Consider the following 14,495-nt stretch of genomic DNA (forward strand, 5'->3'; position numbering starts at 1 on the left):
TCTGCAATTTCATTTCTGCTATATATGTTTCACATCATCTCTCTTACTTTATATTATTCAATTTTTTATTTATGCCAATTGTGGGCCAACTATGTTACTGAAATTGAATATTTAAGAGGCAACACCTATCAGAAAAATAAAAGGTGATGTTATATAAAGTTATAGACACCTTCTTACAACACTGCATGGAAATAATAAAGTAAGGAAAGGACAAAGTGACACAACCCAGAGAAAGCCATGTCCACAAGTTCTTCAATTAACTATATTATCTTATCAATTATGATTGTCTCTTGATGCTTCAGAGTCAACCACCAATAATTACCAAGAAGAACAACAGTTTGATCAAAGACCAAAAATCTAATAATTGTAATAGTATTAGCACTGAGCTAAAAGCTGAAAACTTTCTTTACTCTTTCAAGAATTTATCACTTGGGCAGTTAGAGTTGATGGCAGAGAATGGTTTAGGGTCATCAGTGGTGGGGGGTGGTGGTGGAGGTGAGACATGGAAGGCACAGTTAGGGATGTTAATAGTGCCCATGATCCATGGTGGTTACCATGTGATAACCAAAGTGGTACTCAATGATGGTGTCAACCAAATAGTTTACTGTGCCTACAGAGATCTCATTGCCCTTTCTATCCTTGCTCCTCTTGCCTATTTCCATGAAAAGTATGCACCATATCATATCTTCTATAATCCTCTAACACATTCAAACTTTAGAAACTCAAATTCTGAATTATATTCATTTTATTGTTTCCTCTTTTGATCTATTTTTCACTTGTAGGCAGAGAAGACCACCAATTACTAAGGGTCTACTAATCTCATTCTTCTTTGTTGGATTATTTGGGTGAGCTTCTACACTTAATTATTTCAATTTATATAACTAAGAAGTATATATAATATAGAATAATCCTTGGTTGCCTCTTGAATCTTGATCAGGGTAGTTGGCAACCACCTTTTGTTTGTTATTGGTCTAAGCTATACTAATCCATCATATGCTTCTGCCTTAGAGCCAACAGTTCCAGTCTTTACATTTCTCTTTTCTCTAATCATGGGGTCAGTTTCTCTCTCACTCATTCCTATATATTTCTGTGTGTTTTTGCAATTTTCCATATAATTTTTCAACTTATTCATGCAGCATAGAAAAAGTGAACTTGTTAAGGTATGAAGGTGTGGCAAAGGTTGTTGGAACTGTTATCTGTGTCTCTGGTGCCATATTGATGGTTGTATATCATGGTCCAGTTGTTATAGGAAATTCAGAAACAGGACTGCAACATGTATCACAAAATGCATCTGGAATGTTAATTGATGGGTTGAAGTTTATAGGATTAGATCAATTCAGTCTTGGGGTTATATGCATAATAGGGCACTGCTTGTCCATGGCTGCTTATCTGGCCATTCAGGTATCTATCCTTAATTTGTGTCAACTATACTAGGTTCTCTCAAGAGTTTTTCCTTGGACTATGATTCTAATTAATAAAATATCTGCTTCCCTTTTGAGGACTTATAAAATTTATAAACTTATATTCATTATTTGATGACAGGTTATATGCAAAGTTGTTGATATTTTTAATATCTTACTATGAACTATATTTTCAGGCACACTTACTGAAAAAGTACCCCACAAATATATCTCTCACAGCATATTCATACTTTTTTGGAGCTGGATTGATGGTGATAATATCAATGTTTATGTCTAATGAGATAACAGACTGGATTTTGATGCCGTCGGAAATACTTGCTGTTCTTTATGCTGTGAGTCTCTAACATTTTTAGCAACTCTCAACACTTATTTGTTGTTACCATTTTCAGAACTATTCAAGTTGTTTCAATGTATTTAAATACAAATTGGGTTCAAACATATTGGTCATGAATGCAACAATAGACAGAGTTAAAATGGGGTTAATGACAGAGAGGAGTAAGTAATATATGCTTTTTATGTTTTCAACAAGTAGTTTTGACAAATATGTTCTAATCTTTTTTTTTTTCCTTAGGGAATTGTTGCATCTGCCCTTGCTTATGGACTGATAACATGGTGCAACAAGATTTTGGGGCCAATTATGATTGCCCTTTTTAGCTCCCTTCAACCTGCATGTTCTACTTCCCTATCTCTAATTTTCCTTGGTACTCCTCTTTACTTGGGAAGGTATGTATTGCTCATATTGGTTCAAGTTACTGATTCATTTTAGTTCTGTGGCATCTAAAAGTGGCATTTTGGAATTTGGAATTATTTTTTATTTCTTTTATTCTTTTTTTTTTTTTTTTTTTTGAATGACAACAGTATACTTGGAGGAACTTTTATCATTGCTGGCCTATATATTGTTACTTGGGGATCTTACAAAGAAAACCAGGCAAATGCTGGAGTTATTGCTTTTGAATCTTGTGTGTCTGATCCACTTCTTCAAGAAAAGACAGTGTGTCAGAAGGCTCAAGATTAGTGCATCCCTCAAGTCATTGGGTTAAGGAACTGAACTGAACTGAACTGAATTGTATAATATTGTATATTAGTGTGCATCAAAAGTGTTCTGTTCCATATTTGGTTCCTGTGAATTTAAAAATGTTTATGTTAGCTGCTTATGCTTGCATCAGGTTAGGCCGCCTACTTTATACTATTTGAGTGAGCTTTTTCGGAACCTCGTGTGGATAGGTCATTTTCCGGAGTTTACATAATGTGAAAGGCTTTGTCCCATGCTATCCTATGTTGTTTTAGGACCAACTCTAGAGAGACCAATTTTTACATCATTTTAAGTGAGAAATTTATGTTTCATATGACTTCTTTGACATTTGAGTACAATTTTCATGAAAAATGGAATAACAGACAGGACTTTGACATTGTTAAAATACTTGCTGTTCTTTATGCTATGAGTCACTATAATTTTCAGTATCTGCAATTGAATCCAAATATATTGATTTATAAATGTAGCAAAAAGAAAATGTTAAAATGAGTTATAAATGGAGGGAGTAACATATTTTTGTTGTGTTTTCAACATGTAGTTTATGACAAAAGATTTCTTGCATTTTTCTTTCCATAGGGAATTATTGCTTCTGCACTTGGTTATGTACTCAAAACATGGTGCAACAAGATTTTGGGGCCAAATATGCATGGTTGTACTATATAACTCCTATATATTGCTTCCAGTTATTGATACATTTTGTTTTATGGCATCCAGAAGTGACATTCTAAAGTTATATTTTATTTCAAAGTTTCTTATTAATCTCTTGTATTTTATGTTTGGGTTTCAGAGAAAAGCAGGAAGATTCTGCTCAAGTTATTCCTTATGAATCTTGTGTGTTTGAGCTACTTATTCTTTGTTTTTCTTGGTAGACAAAGAAAACAAGAAGAAAACTAAAACAAATTAGTATAATCAGTGTTCCCTTTTTGCCAAGTTATTGGCTACTATGTTTGTTGTTCAAGACAGATAACAGAAAATATTGCAATCATATTAGTTACTGCAAATTCATGTATTGATCTCTATATATACTTCAATTTTTGACACATCTGAATTATGTTAATGAAAATGAATATTTATGAGATAACACTTAAAAGATAAAGATGATGTTATACAAACCACTCCTATAAACATTCAACAAGTACACAAAAATAAGAAAAGATAAACATATACTTCTACTCTACTAAATCTATACTGCTATACATACACATTTTCTACTGAATGTTGGGGTGTTATAAGTTAAATAACCTAATGAAAGAGCATTGTCAGACTCACTTTTTAACCCATATATTATGAGAAAATTTTCAAGTGTACCGTTATACCGGTATATCAGTGATTTTTAATCGTTGATCTTAATTATATATATTATATATATTTTTATAATTAAGATCAACGGTTAAAAATCACTAAAATACTGGTATGACAGCATATTTGAAAATTTTCCTATATTATGTTATATACAAAATCAGAAAGGACAATTCTCCACTTGCTTTGTACACTAACATTTCCCTTTTTAAATTCAACAGAAGTGTTTTTTCTTTTTCTCAGAAAAGGGCACTTATGTTATATACAAAATCAAAAAGGACAATTATGTAAACATTTGAATTTTAGTAATTATAGAGAAAGTATTGAGAATCAATATTAATTGTGTACAATATGTACAATGAATTAAAAAAAAAAAGTAAAATTAAAATTAAAAATTAGATCATTAATTAATTATTTAATTTTAAATTTAAAAATTTAAAAATTAAGATTAGTATTTAAATTCATTCATATTATTTACAGTTATTTCTAATCTTATCGTAACTTCTAATACACGTCCAAAACTCACCGTCATCTTCTTCGGTTCTCACCTCGCGTCACTAAATTTCTCGCCGGCCATACCGAGACGACCGCATCCTCCTACCGACACCGTCCTCACCTCCGCCGATCGCCCTCCAACGCTCAACCTAACGTTGCTGCCGCTATTTTCGTGCCTCTCTTCCGAACCGGCTTCGCTTCTCCCATTCTTTCAAGCCTCTTCTCACCTATGATACCACCATGCTCTTCTTCTTTTTCAGGTCCAAGCATGGTTAGCTTCTTTCATATTTGAGCCATATACTTCACAATAGTCCTTCAAAATTATGTTTCACCACAATAATAGTTTTTTGTTTATTTATCTTCTTCGTCAATTTAGTAGGTATGCCGATGGTTATTTTATTTTTATGTAGATGATTATTTTTATTGGATTAAGTTTAGTTATATATAATTAAAATATGTTAGATGTTCAATTCATTAAGTATGTGGATGCTTATTTTTATCCTTCAGTGGATGGTTATTTTTATTAAGGGTGAATGGCGTGTAGCAAGCTAACGGTGGAATGGGATGATTATTGATGAAGGTGGGGTGACCGCCGGTTGAAAAAGAAGAGAGTATTGGATGATTTCAGATGATTATTCTTTTGAAATAACTAACTGAATCTTTTTTTAAAATTTAAAATTTGAAATTAGAGAATTTGAAATTTGATGCTGAATAAGAGTTTTTAAATTTATTATTTTTTGGGTAATTTTTATTTTTAAGTCATATTGGGCCAAATAAAAAGCTCATTCTACACATTGTACAAATATCTCATTGAGTCCTAGCGGAACTAGTAATTATATTAGAAAGGACAATTATGTAAACATTTGAATTTCACAATACCGCTGAGATATTTTGTAAATTAAATGGCAATACCGCTGAGATTTGAATTTTTGTAATTATATTCTTATTCCTGCTGTATTGTGGAGTTTCCTCGTACGTATGAGGAGGGGTCCGATTCCTGATGATGATGATGATGATGCTGCTGTTCCGAGGAAGGGGAAGGTTGTCACAACCACCGGGGGGTGGCCGGAACTGCTCCGCTGTGTCACGACAAAACCACCACCTATCCTTCTGGACGAGCTCATAGCGGAAATCCTGCTGAGGATACCGGCGAGGTCTCTCCTTCGATTAAGGAACAGCGTCTGCAGTTCATGGAGAACCCTAATTTCCAGTTCCCAATTTGCCAAGGACCACCTTCGACGTTCAATGGCGGTGGATCCACTTATTGGCTATTTTGGCCGAGCCTGCGAATACCCCAAAATGGGAGTGTTCTCCGTACGATCTGTGATGGAGAACCCTCCCCAGGAACCCACTAAACCGCATCATCATTGGCTCTTGACAAGTATAAGCTGTTGGCTGTTGTGAGAAAGAAATCAGGCGAACCCGTCACCACCAGAATGTTTATGGAGAACAATCCAGGATTTCCCCCATAATTATTTTGATTTTCATTCCGGGGATTATCTGGAGCGTCTTGCACTGCCACTCTTAATTGGCTTCTTTACAGCTATACTAGTTTTGTGAAGGTTATTTCCCTTCCCAGCAGGGTTTCAGATGATAATCTCTTGATGGAACCCAAATTGGGCTGTTTGTTATGAGACTAAGAAAACTCATTGACCACAATCCCCCACCACCCGCCATGCGTTGCATTACAGCCTATATACATGTTCAAACATGTTCTCCGAGTGGCAAGTTTGTTTTATGTAACTTAAAAGATGGCAGCATACATCTTCCTAATATTAACAGCTCCACTGATGGCATGCCCAGACTTCTTCCTTTAACTCAGCACTCATCTACAAGGGTCTTTCAACTCTATCATCAAAGCTTAGTTTCACCCTCGCACTTTGCTCTTCCAAGTTCCTCATCTGAGATGCGCTTAATTAAGCCAACCCTATAATCTCTTAAACATGGTTTCCTACAGCCTTGTTTTTTTAGTATTTTATAGACTCTGGCTTCATGTTTAATGTTTTTTAATTAGGTTCCTTATGAATACCGATCTTCTTTTGTTTTAGTTAGAATATGTATTCATCATAAAATGCTATATAATTTATGTTTTGTATCGGTTCGATTTGACAAAACTGCGAGTGCAACATCTGCAGAGGTTCATGTAACACATTCAAACTTTAGGAACTCAAATTTTAACTGAATTGTGTTCATTTAGTTTATTTTCTGTGTCCTCTTCTGATCTATTTTTCACTTATAGGCAGAGAAGACCACCAATTTCTAAGGGTCTACTAATGTCATTCTTCTTGCTAGGATTATTTGGGTGATCTTCTTCACTTACTCACTTAATCATTCAATTAATTATATAACTAAGAAGTGTATATAATATAGAATAATCCTTGGTTGCTTCTTGGATCTTGATCAGGGTAGTTGGAAACCACCTTTTGTTTGTTATTGGTCTAAGCTTTACTAATCCATCATATGCTGCTGCCTTAGAGCCAACAGTTCCAGTCTTTACATTTCTCTTTTCTCTAATCATGGGGTCAGTTTCTCTCTCACTCATTCCTATATATTTCTGTGTGTTTTTGCAATTTTCCATATAATTTTTCATCTCATTCATGCAGCATAGAAAAAGTGAACTTGCTAAGGTATGAAGGTGTGGCAAAGGTTGTTGGAACTGTTATCTGTGTCTCTGGTGCCATATATTGATGGTTGTATATCATGGTCCAGTTGTTATAGAAAATTTTATAAATTAATTTAAAAGAAAATATCATTGACATTTTATAAAATTTTTTAGATTTGTGTCTTCTGAAAAGTAAAAAAAAAAAAATTATAATAGAGTAAAACTTACCTGAAACTAAATAACATAGTGTAACACACATCTTTGATCAATATTAAAAAAAATTAGCCTAATTATATACATAAAATCTTAAAAAATACAGTTCTATCTTTTTTAATTAAGTTAGCTTTAAAATACCAATAATATTTTTTCATATGCTGCTTTTAATCTAAAATTTTAGAAAAAAATTGATTTAAAATGTTATAATGTTATTATATTGGCACAATATTTTATTTTTGTATGATAAACATACACCACACTTTATTAAATAATCTTTTTATAAAGTATTTAAAGTATATAAAAATATACTCCTATTATAAAAAGAACATTTAAAAAGTCATTAAATTTTTATATGTTATTAAAATTTAATAAATACAAGTACATTTTTATATGTTATTAAAATTTAATAAATACAAATACATTTTTATATGTTATTTTTAATTCAATGTACTAATAGGAGTTAAAATTAATTTATATTTGATAATTTTATACTAAAATTAATTTGTTATAATCTTGTTTTATACTTTTTTTTAGTATATTTTTTTTATATTATATAGTATTTTTTCTAGTATCTTATTGTACAATGTGTAATTCGAATCAACATCATTCGAATTACATAGGACTTGGCACTTGGGAGTAATTCGAACCAGTTCAATTCGAATTATGTTGAATTCGATAGTAATTTGAATTGCATCAATTCGAATTATGCTGAGTTCACGTACGATAGTAATTCGAATTACATCAATTCGAATTATGTATGTTTCACGTTTGCATGTAATTCGAAGTTACTTGATTCGAATTACATTCAAGTCAAGTTCGAAACGAGGTGATTCGAACTACATGAATTTGTATATTGATTGATTGGTGAATCTGATTCATGTAATATGTATCTCCCCATGGTTTATTTTAGTTTTTTACCCTAATTTAAATGTTAGGGCACAACTCCAAACATTAGAGACAAAAATATACTTTACTCTTAAAGTTTAATATAGTTAGTCCAGATGATAATTCTCCAAAAGGTAATAAACTAAACTAAGCAGACTCCACTAGTAGTCTGGTCTTTTTTATATTACCTTTTTTTTGTGTTTTTTTTTTTTTCTTCACAAAATTGAAAGTAAAAATAAGAGTAAGAGAAACACGAAGAACAAATGATGTAAAAATGAAAATAAACGTTTCTCCGGATAAAGTTCGCCTTCCCCCAAACTCTACTCAAATTTCACTTTTTAATCCATATCATTGTCTCCAAAATAGTATATAGATCTCCAAATAAGAGTACTCAAAAATACAAAGACAATAAATATAGTTTTTTCAAAGATTTTTTTAATTATAAATTTAAAAAAACAAGTCATGTTTAACAATGGCAACTATGCTTGTTGTCTATGTATTTTTATGTACTCCCTATATACTGTTTGGAGATCTATATACTATTTTGGAGATGATGATATAGATTAAAAACGTGGATTTTTAAAGATTTGAGTGGAATTTGGAGGGGTAAGACGAACTCTATAATTTTTATAGTGGAAACTCAGGTGCAGTCGAGTTCACGTGAAGTTGATATCTGAGAGCCGTTAAATTTTTTGATTTATTTGACTAAATTTTCATCTAACGGCTCTCAGGTATCAACTTCTCGTAAAGTCGACTTCACCTGAGTTTTTACCAATTTTCATAGAGTTCGCGGAGTACGGCGGAGTTGCTCTAGAAAAAACATATTTGAAAAATTATAATTCAAAAATCGTGTTTAAAAAAAGAGCAATGCTAGGGGCCAGCAACATTTGTGATTGGTAGCCATCAATTAGTCATCAATGATGATTTGATGGTGTGAGATTGGTATGAAATTTCATCCAATGGCTCATCTTTCTCTACTGGTTACATGCTGGCCAAAATGCAATAAAATTGTTGGCTCCTAGACTTTTCCTTAAAAAAATAATAATTTTTTTATTTTATTTTAGTGAAAAAACCTAGAAATCAACAAAGCATGATACTTGGCTCTTTAAAAGTGTTTTTTTTTTAGTTATAAAATTTTGAAGGGAAAATAAAAAAAAAGTAAAACTTGAAGAGTAAAAAAAAAGTAAAATAAATTCTACAACTTTACCACTTCACAAGCACAATGGTATAAGGGTTTTCAATTTCTGGTATTGTGAATGGGAAAGGAATTATTGGGAAGAGTAAAAAATGTCAATTTATGTGTTTACAATGATTCCTGAACCATCAGTTTCCAAATTCCAAACGAAACTTGCAAGAACATCAGTCACATTTTTCACACCACAGAGCAAAACAAAAAAGCCTAGAATGGTGGATGACGTTTCTGTTCCACACTTTTCATTATACATTTTGGAATCACAATAATGCTGATGGAATCAATTGAATGCAGCCACAAAACCCCATTGCTTTCACCTTCTTATTGAGCTCATTCTTCTCAATTCTTCTTCATTTCAAAGCACTAAAATTGTGATTTTTGAGTGCTAAAAGGGTCCCTTTTTTTTATGACATTTAATAATCATAGGACAAGTGGGAAAAGCATATGTTCCATTATTAGATTTAGGAACATATTCTCAGCACCAACAACAGTAACATCAACCATCGCCATCATCATCAATATTCTCCACTTTGTGTTCCTTTTCCCACAGTGCTCTTAGGTTCTTCAAAATGCTTATGGTCTTGCCCTACTGCTTCTGCTTTTGCTGCCATATTCCTGTGCAATTCATTGCCCACTGGTTAAAGTTTGTATTTTTGTTCTTCAATTGACCCAAGCTTCACACTTTTCTGCACCATTTTGTGGGCAATATATCCATTATCACTTTCTTGTCTGCTGAATCTACCAAGTACAAGGTATGTCGTTTAAATTTCTAGTAAAGTTATGTTCTTGACATGACGCTATTTTCTGTTGCTATCTCACACTTTTTGGTTTTTTCTTTTGCTTTATTAGCACTTTAGGGCTATATTCTTTTTCCTTCTTGGTTATGTTTTTGTTATTTATTTCCTCTCCGAATATTATTTTCCCTGGAAATTGATAATGACACATTCAATTGGCTGAAGACTTGGGAGAAAGAGGAATATCAAGTTTCCTAGGTATGGTCTTAATTAGTAACAAAGTCCATAATTGAGACTGCATATTATGTTTAATAATATTTTAAGTTACAAACGTCACATGTTTATTTAGTGTTTGAATAAATAATTTTTATGATTTTTTTAAGAATAAGGTTGTGGGGTTTGTCACTCCACATGTTTATTGAGAAGGCTAAGAATTAGTAGTGCCTGCTGTTCTCCAGGAAGCTTCTTCAAACATGCTTAAAGTTTGGTTATTGGTGTTCATTGTTCTCTCCAATGGGTTCTCATCAACTGGGCAAGACATGCACAATTCCACAGTACCTGATGTTGTAAATATTGGGGCTCTCTTCAATTACAATACCACTTTTGGTAGAACTGTAAAAATTGCGATAAGAGCAGCACTCGAAGAACTGAATGCTAATCCATCTATTCTTGGTAAAACACACTTGAATGTCATACTACAAGAAGATTCTAAATACAGAGGTTTTCTGAGCATTTCTGAGGGTACGCCTTTCATGAATATCACCCTTTTTGTTGTGCTTAAAGCTTAAAATAGTCTTCTTTTAGGTATTGATGAAATTGCTTTTACTTGGTTATGTAACAATTTTATGTCATTACAGTTTTGCAGGTTGCAACAAAGCATACTGTGGCAATAATTGGTCCCCAGTCTGCTGTAACAGCGCATGTCATATCTCATATTGCCAATGAGCTCCAAGTTCCGCTGCTATCATTTTCGGCTTTAGATCCCACCCTTTCTTCACTTCAGTTCCCATTCTTTATTAGAACTAGTCATAGTGACCTTTATGTGATGACTGCAATAGCAGACTTTGTTGACAACTATGGGTGGAAAGACGTTATTGCTTTGTACGTCGATGATGATAGTGGGAGGAATGGTATTGAAGCTTTAGGTGATAAGCTTGCGGAGAAACGTTGCCGGATCTCATATAAGGCACCTATGAGCCCTGAACCGACCGATGAAGAGATTACAAACGTGCTTGTTCAGGTGGCTTTGGCAGAATCACGGGTTATAGTTGTTCACGTCAACATTTTCTTGGGCAGCAAGGTCTTCGATATTGCAAAGAGTCTTGGGATGATGGGAAGTGGGTATGTCTGGCTAGCCACTACTTTCCTTTCTGGTATACTTGAAATGAATACTCCCTTCCCTGCAGGATTTACAAATAATATTCAAGGTGTTATTACATTTCGTGTATATACACCAGATTCTGAACTCAAAAGAAGGTTTGCTTCTAAATGGAAAAATTTGACTCAAGGGGAGACTGCTAATGGCCCCCTTGGATTAAGTGCTTTAGGTCTCTATGCATATGATACTGTTTATGCACTTGCACATGCACTAGATGCATTTTTCAAACAAGGGAACCGAATTACTTTCTCAAAGGATCCAAAATTATCATTACTTAATGGAGACAACTTGGGTCTTGATACACTGAACATCTTCAATGAAGGAAATCTTTTGCGTAGAAGCATATATGAAGTTAACATGACCGGTGTGACTGGTACATTCAGGTATACATCTGACAGAGACCTTGTAAATCCTTCATATGAAATCATAAATGTGGTTGGAACAGGGTTTAGGAGTATTGGTTATTGGTCCAATTACTCTGGATTATCAGTTGATCCTCCAGAAGCTCTTTCTTCCAAACCAGTCAAAAATTCCAGGGCTGGTAAAATGTTACATCCGGTGATTTGGCCTGGAGATACTACCAAAAAACCTCGTGGTTGGGTTTTTCCAAACAATGGAAGGTTATTGAAAATTGGAGTTCCAAAAAGCATTAGTTACCATGAATTTGTCTCACAAGTACCAGGCACCGATACATTTGAGGGATTCTGCATTGAGGTATTTCTTGCTGCAGTGAATTTGTTACCTTATGCTGTCCCCTATAAGTTTATCCCGTTTGGCGACGACCACAGCAATCCTAGTGCCACTGAACTTGTTCGTCTAATCACAACGGGTGTGAGTATCATGCAAATAATTTTTTTGCACAATTGAGATATTTTATGTCAATATTTCTGATACCATTGTTCTTCTTCCAAAACAGGAATTTGATGGTGCTGTTGGTGATATTACAATTACCACAGAAAGAACAAAGATGGTGGATTTTACACAACCTTATATTGAGTCTGGTCTAGTGGTGGTAGCACCAGTTAAGAAGACAGATTCGAATGCTTGGGCATTTTTGGCCCCATTTACGCCAATGATGTGGGCAGTCACAGCTATCTTTTTTCTATTTGTGGGAGCTGTTGTTTGGATATTGGAGCATAGAGTGAATGATGATTTTAGGGGCCCTCCCAAGCAACAAATAGTAACTACTTTATGGTAAGGCCACGGTTCACCATCTTTTGCCTTTTGAGAACACAACCTATGCTAAGGTTGCATGCAGTAATTATACTGATGCAAAAATCAGGTTCTGCTTACTTATACTTAGATCTTAATGTGTTGTTATTTTCATTTGTTGTTTCTGGCAGGTTTAGTTTTTCAACCATGTTCTTTTCACACAGTAAGTGCTCTTTGCCTCTTTCTACTTCTTTGTCTTTTAACATCTCTTGCTTAGTCAAGCTATTTTTATTTATTTATTTAACCTTTTTTTGTTGATAATTTTATGCTTTGTAGAGGAAAATACAGTGAGCACGCTTGGTCGCTTTGTGCTGATTATATGGCTATTTGTAGTTCTTATAGTTAACTCGAGTTACACAGCTAGTCTGACCTCAATCCTCACTGTGCAACAACTTTCTTCACCAATCAAAGGAATTGAAAGTTTAGTGAATGGAAAGGATCCTATTGGCTACACACAAGGTTCTTTTGCAAAAAATTATTTAATTGAGGAAATTGGCATTAACGAATCCAGGCTTGTTGCTCTGAACACACCGGAGGAAGCTGCGAATGCACTAAAAAAGGGTCCCCATGATGGTGGTGTCTGTGCATATATTGATGAGCGTGCCTATATGGAGCTCTTCCTTTCAACCCGGTGCGATTTCACTGTTATAGGTCAAGAGTTCACCAGAGATGGTTGGGGATTTGTCAGTATTATACTGAACCTAGTTTTCTTTCTTTTTACTTGAACTTTGCAATTTACTTGAACATTGCATAGGCATGAATTTCTATCAACAATCCTTAATTAAAGAATAGATAGGTTTAAGAATATGAGAAATGATAGTTAAAGAGGTTCACCCCTTTATATAGTAGTATTGATCTTTCTGTTGCTTTCATATCATTCCTAGATTTTAACCTTTCTGAATTCTTGAATTTTTCCTGCACTGCATGATCATGATTGACAACATGTTTAATGTTTTATTACCAGCCATTCAGAATCTAGTTTAAGATTAGTTCACCTTGCTGAATTCTTGGTTGCTTTATTTCAACTTTTCTTGTTCCCTCAATCAGGCCTTTCCACGAGACTCTCCGTTAGCAATAGACCTGTCAACAGCAATTCTTGAAATGGCAGAGAGTGGAGACCTACAAAGGATCCACGACAAATGGCTTCTGCGCAGCGCTTGCTTATCACAAGGCACAAAGCTCGAAGTGGAAAGACTAAACCTTAAAAGCTTCTGGGGCCTCTATCTGATCTGTGGCTTTGCCTGCTTCCTTGCTCTCTTCATATATCTCATACAGATAGTTAGGCAGTACATCAAGCACTCCTCAGAGGAAGTTCACCCTGCTGATCAGAGCACGTCGTCATCAGGGTCCTCGCGCCTTCGAAGTTTCCTGTCATTTGTAGACGAAAAGGAAGAGACGGTTAAGCACCGTTCCAAGAGAAGGCAAACAGAGATGACCTCATGCCGAAGCAGCATAGTTGGATCATCCATTAGCTTTAGCTCCAACAAAGACTGTGCTCATTCATCTCCACACAAAAGTGATGGTGGTAGTGAAGCATAAGCCAACTTTTCTCTATTGTCTATACATGATTTTGTGGCCTCTCTTGCCAGCTACAAAAGCATCAACACCACTCCTTGTATCTTTTGGAACCATTATTATGTTGTTAGAACTTAGGATATAGTTTTGGTTAATCATCACAATTTCAGTTATATAGCTATAGGAAACATCTAAAACAAGTTGACCTTTCAATTTAGGTGCAATACTTAGGTTATAATCTATGTATCTATCTGTGAAAGGATTGATTGTAATTTGTAATTTGTAATTATTATATAGTTATATTAACAAAAAGTTTCAATAGTAGAAGATATGATTTATATAGCAGAAGTATTTTGGGTAGGTGTTTGCTTCGGTACGATGATAAATTTATACGTATCAATACGTTTAAAATATGGACAAATAACAATAAATAATGTAGAATTTTTTTTTTCACATCAACATCTATTTTTTTTAAATATATATTATATTTCCACAAAATCATTTTTATTATTA

The 14,495-nt window shown here is 33.9% G+C and overlaps 2 protein-coding genes across 5 annotated transcripts; both read left to right on the top strand.

The window, feature by feature from the left end:
• On the top strand, positions 226 to 2,770 carry LOC107642467 (WAT1-related protein At3g45870). Of its 2 annotated transcripts, XM_016345832.2 has the most exons (7): positions 229 to 667; positions 783 to 845; positions 938 to 1,054; positions 1,137 to 1,401; positions 1,598 to 1,753; positions 1,993 to 2,144; positions 2,280 to 2,770. In XM_016345832.2, the coding sequence occupies exons 1-7, from the start codon at positions 294 to 296 to the stop codon at positions 2,434 to 2,436; spliced, it is 1,284 nt and encodes a 427-aa protein (XP_016201318.1). In that variant the 5' UTR covers positions 229 to 293; the 3' UTR covers positions 2,437 to 2,770. The 2 variants fall into 2 exon arrangements, with proteins under 2 accessions (XP_020978479.1, XP_016201318.1); XM_021122820.1 differs by lacking the exon at positions 783 to 845 and having other exon boundaries at positions 226 to 667.
• Positions 9,191 to 14,303, top strand: LOC107642465 (glutamate receptor 3.6). 3 transcript variants are annotated; one of them, XM_016345829.2, is made up of 7 exons: positions 9,191 to 9,895; positions 10,336 to 10,618; positions 10,735 to 12,086; positions 12,172 to 12,449; positions 12,599 to 12,630; positions 12,744 to 13,154; positions 13,515 to 13,996. In XM_016345829.2, the coding sequence occupies exons 2-7, from the start codon at positions 10,351 to 10,353 to the stop codon at positions 13,565 to 13,567; spliced, it is 2,394 nt and encodes a 797-aa protein (XP_016201315.1). In that variant the 5' UTR covers positions 9,191 to 9,895; positions 10,336 to 10,350; the 3' UTR covers positions 13,568 to 13,996. The 3 variants fall into 3 exon arrangements, with proteins under 3 accessions (XP_016201315.1, XP_016201316.1, XP_016201314.1); XM_016345830.2 differs by having other exon boundaries at positions 9,192 to 9,895; positions 12,744 to 13,098; XM_016345828.2 differs by having other exon boundaries at positions 9,196 to 9,895; positions 12,744 to 13,150; positions 13,515 to 14,303.

This window comes from Arachis ipaensis, chromosome B05 (assembly GCF_000816755.2).
Source record: "Arachis ipaensis cultivar K30076 chromosome B05, Araip1.1, whole genome shotgun sequence".
NCBI classification, from domain to species: Eukaryota; Viridiplantae; Streptophyta; class Magnoliopsida; order Fabales; family Fabaceae; genus Arachis; species Arachis ipaensis.

Excerpts from the sequence above, each read along its gene's own strand:
- LOC107642467 (XM_016345832.2), top strand. The coding sequence starts at position 294 with ATGCTTCAGAGTCAACCACCAATAATTACCAAGAAGAACAACAGTTTG. Across the intron at positions 1,055-1,136 it reads CTCTTTTCTCTAATCATGGG|CATAGAAAAAGTGAACTTGT; the intron begins GTCAGTTTCTCT and ends TTATTCATGCAG. Across the intron at positions 2,145-2,279 it reads ACTCCTCTTTACTTGGGAAG|TATACTTGGAGGAACTTTTA; the intron begins GTATGTATTGCT and ends GAATGACAACAG.
- LOC107642465 (XM_016345828.2), top strand. The coding sequence starts at position 10,351 with ATGCTTAAAGTTTGGTTATTGGTGTTCATTGTTCTCTCCAATGGGTTC. Across the intron at positions 10,619-10,734 it reads TTTTCTGAGCATTTCTGAGG|TTTTGCAGGTTGCAACAAAG; the intron begins GTACGCCTTTCA and ends ATGTCATTACAG. Across the intron at positions 13,151-13,514 it reads CCAGAGATGGTTGGGGATTT|GCCTTTCCACGAGACTCTCC; the intron begins GTCAGTATTATA and ends TCCCTCAATCAG.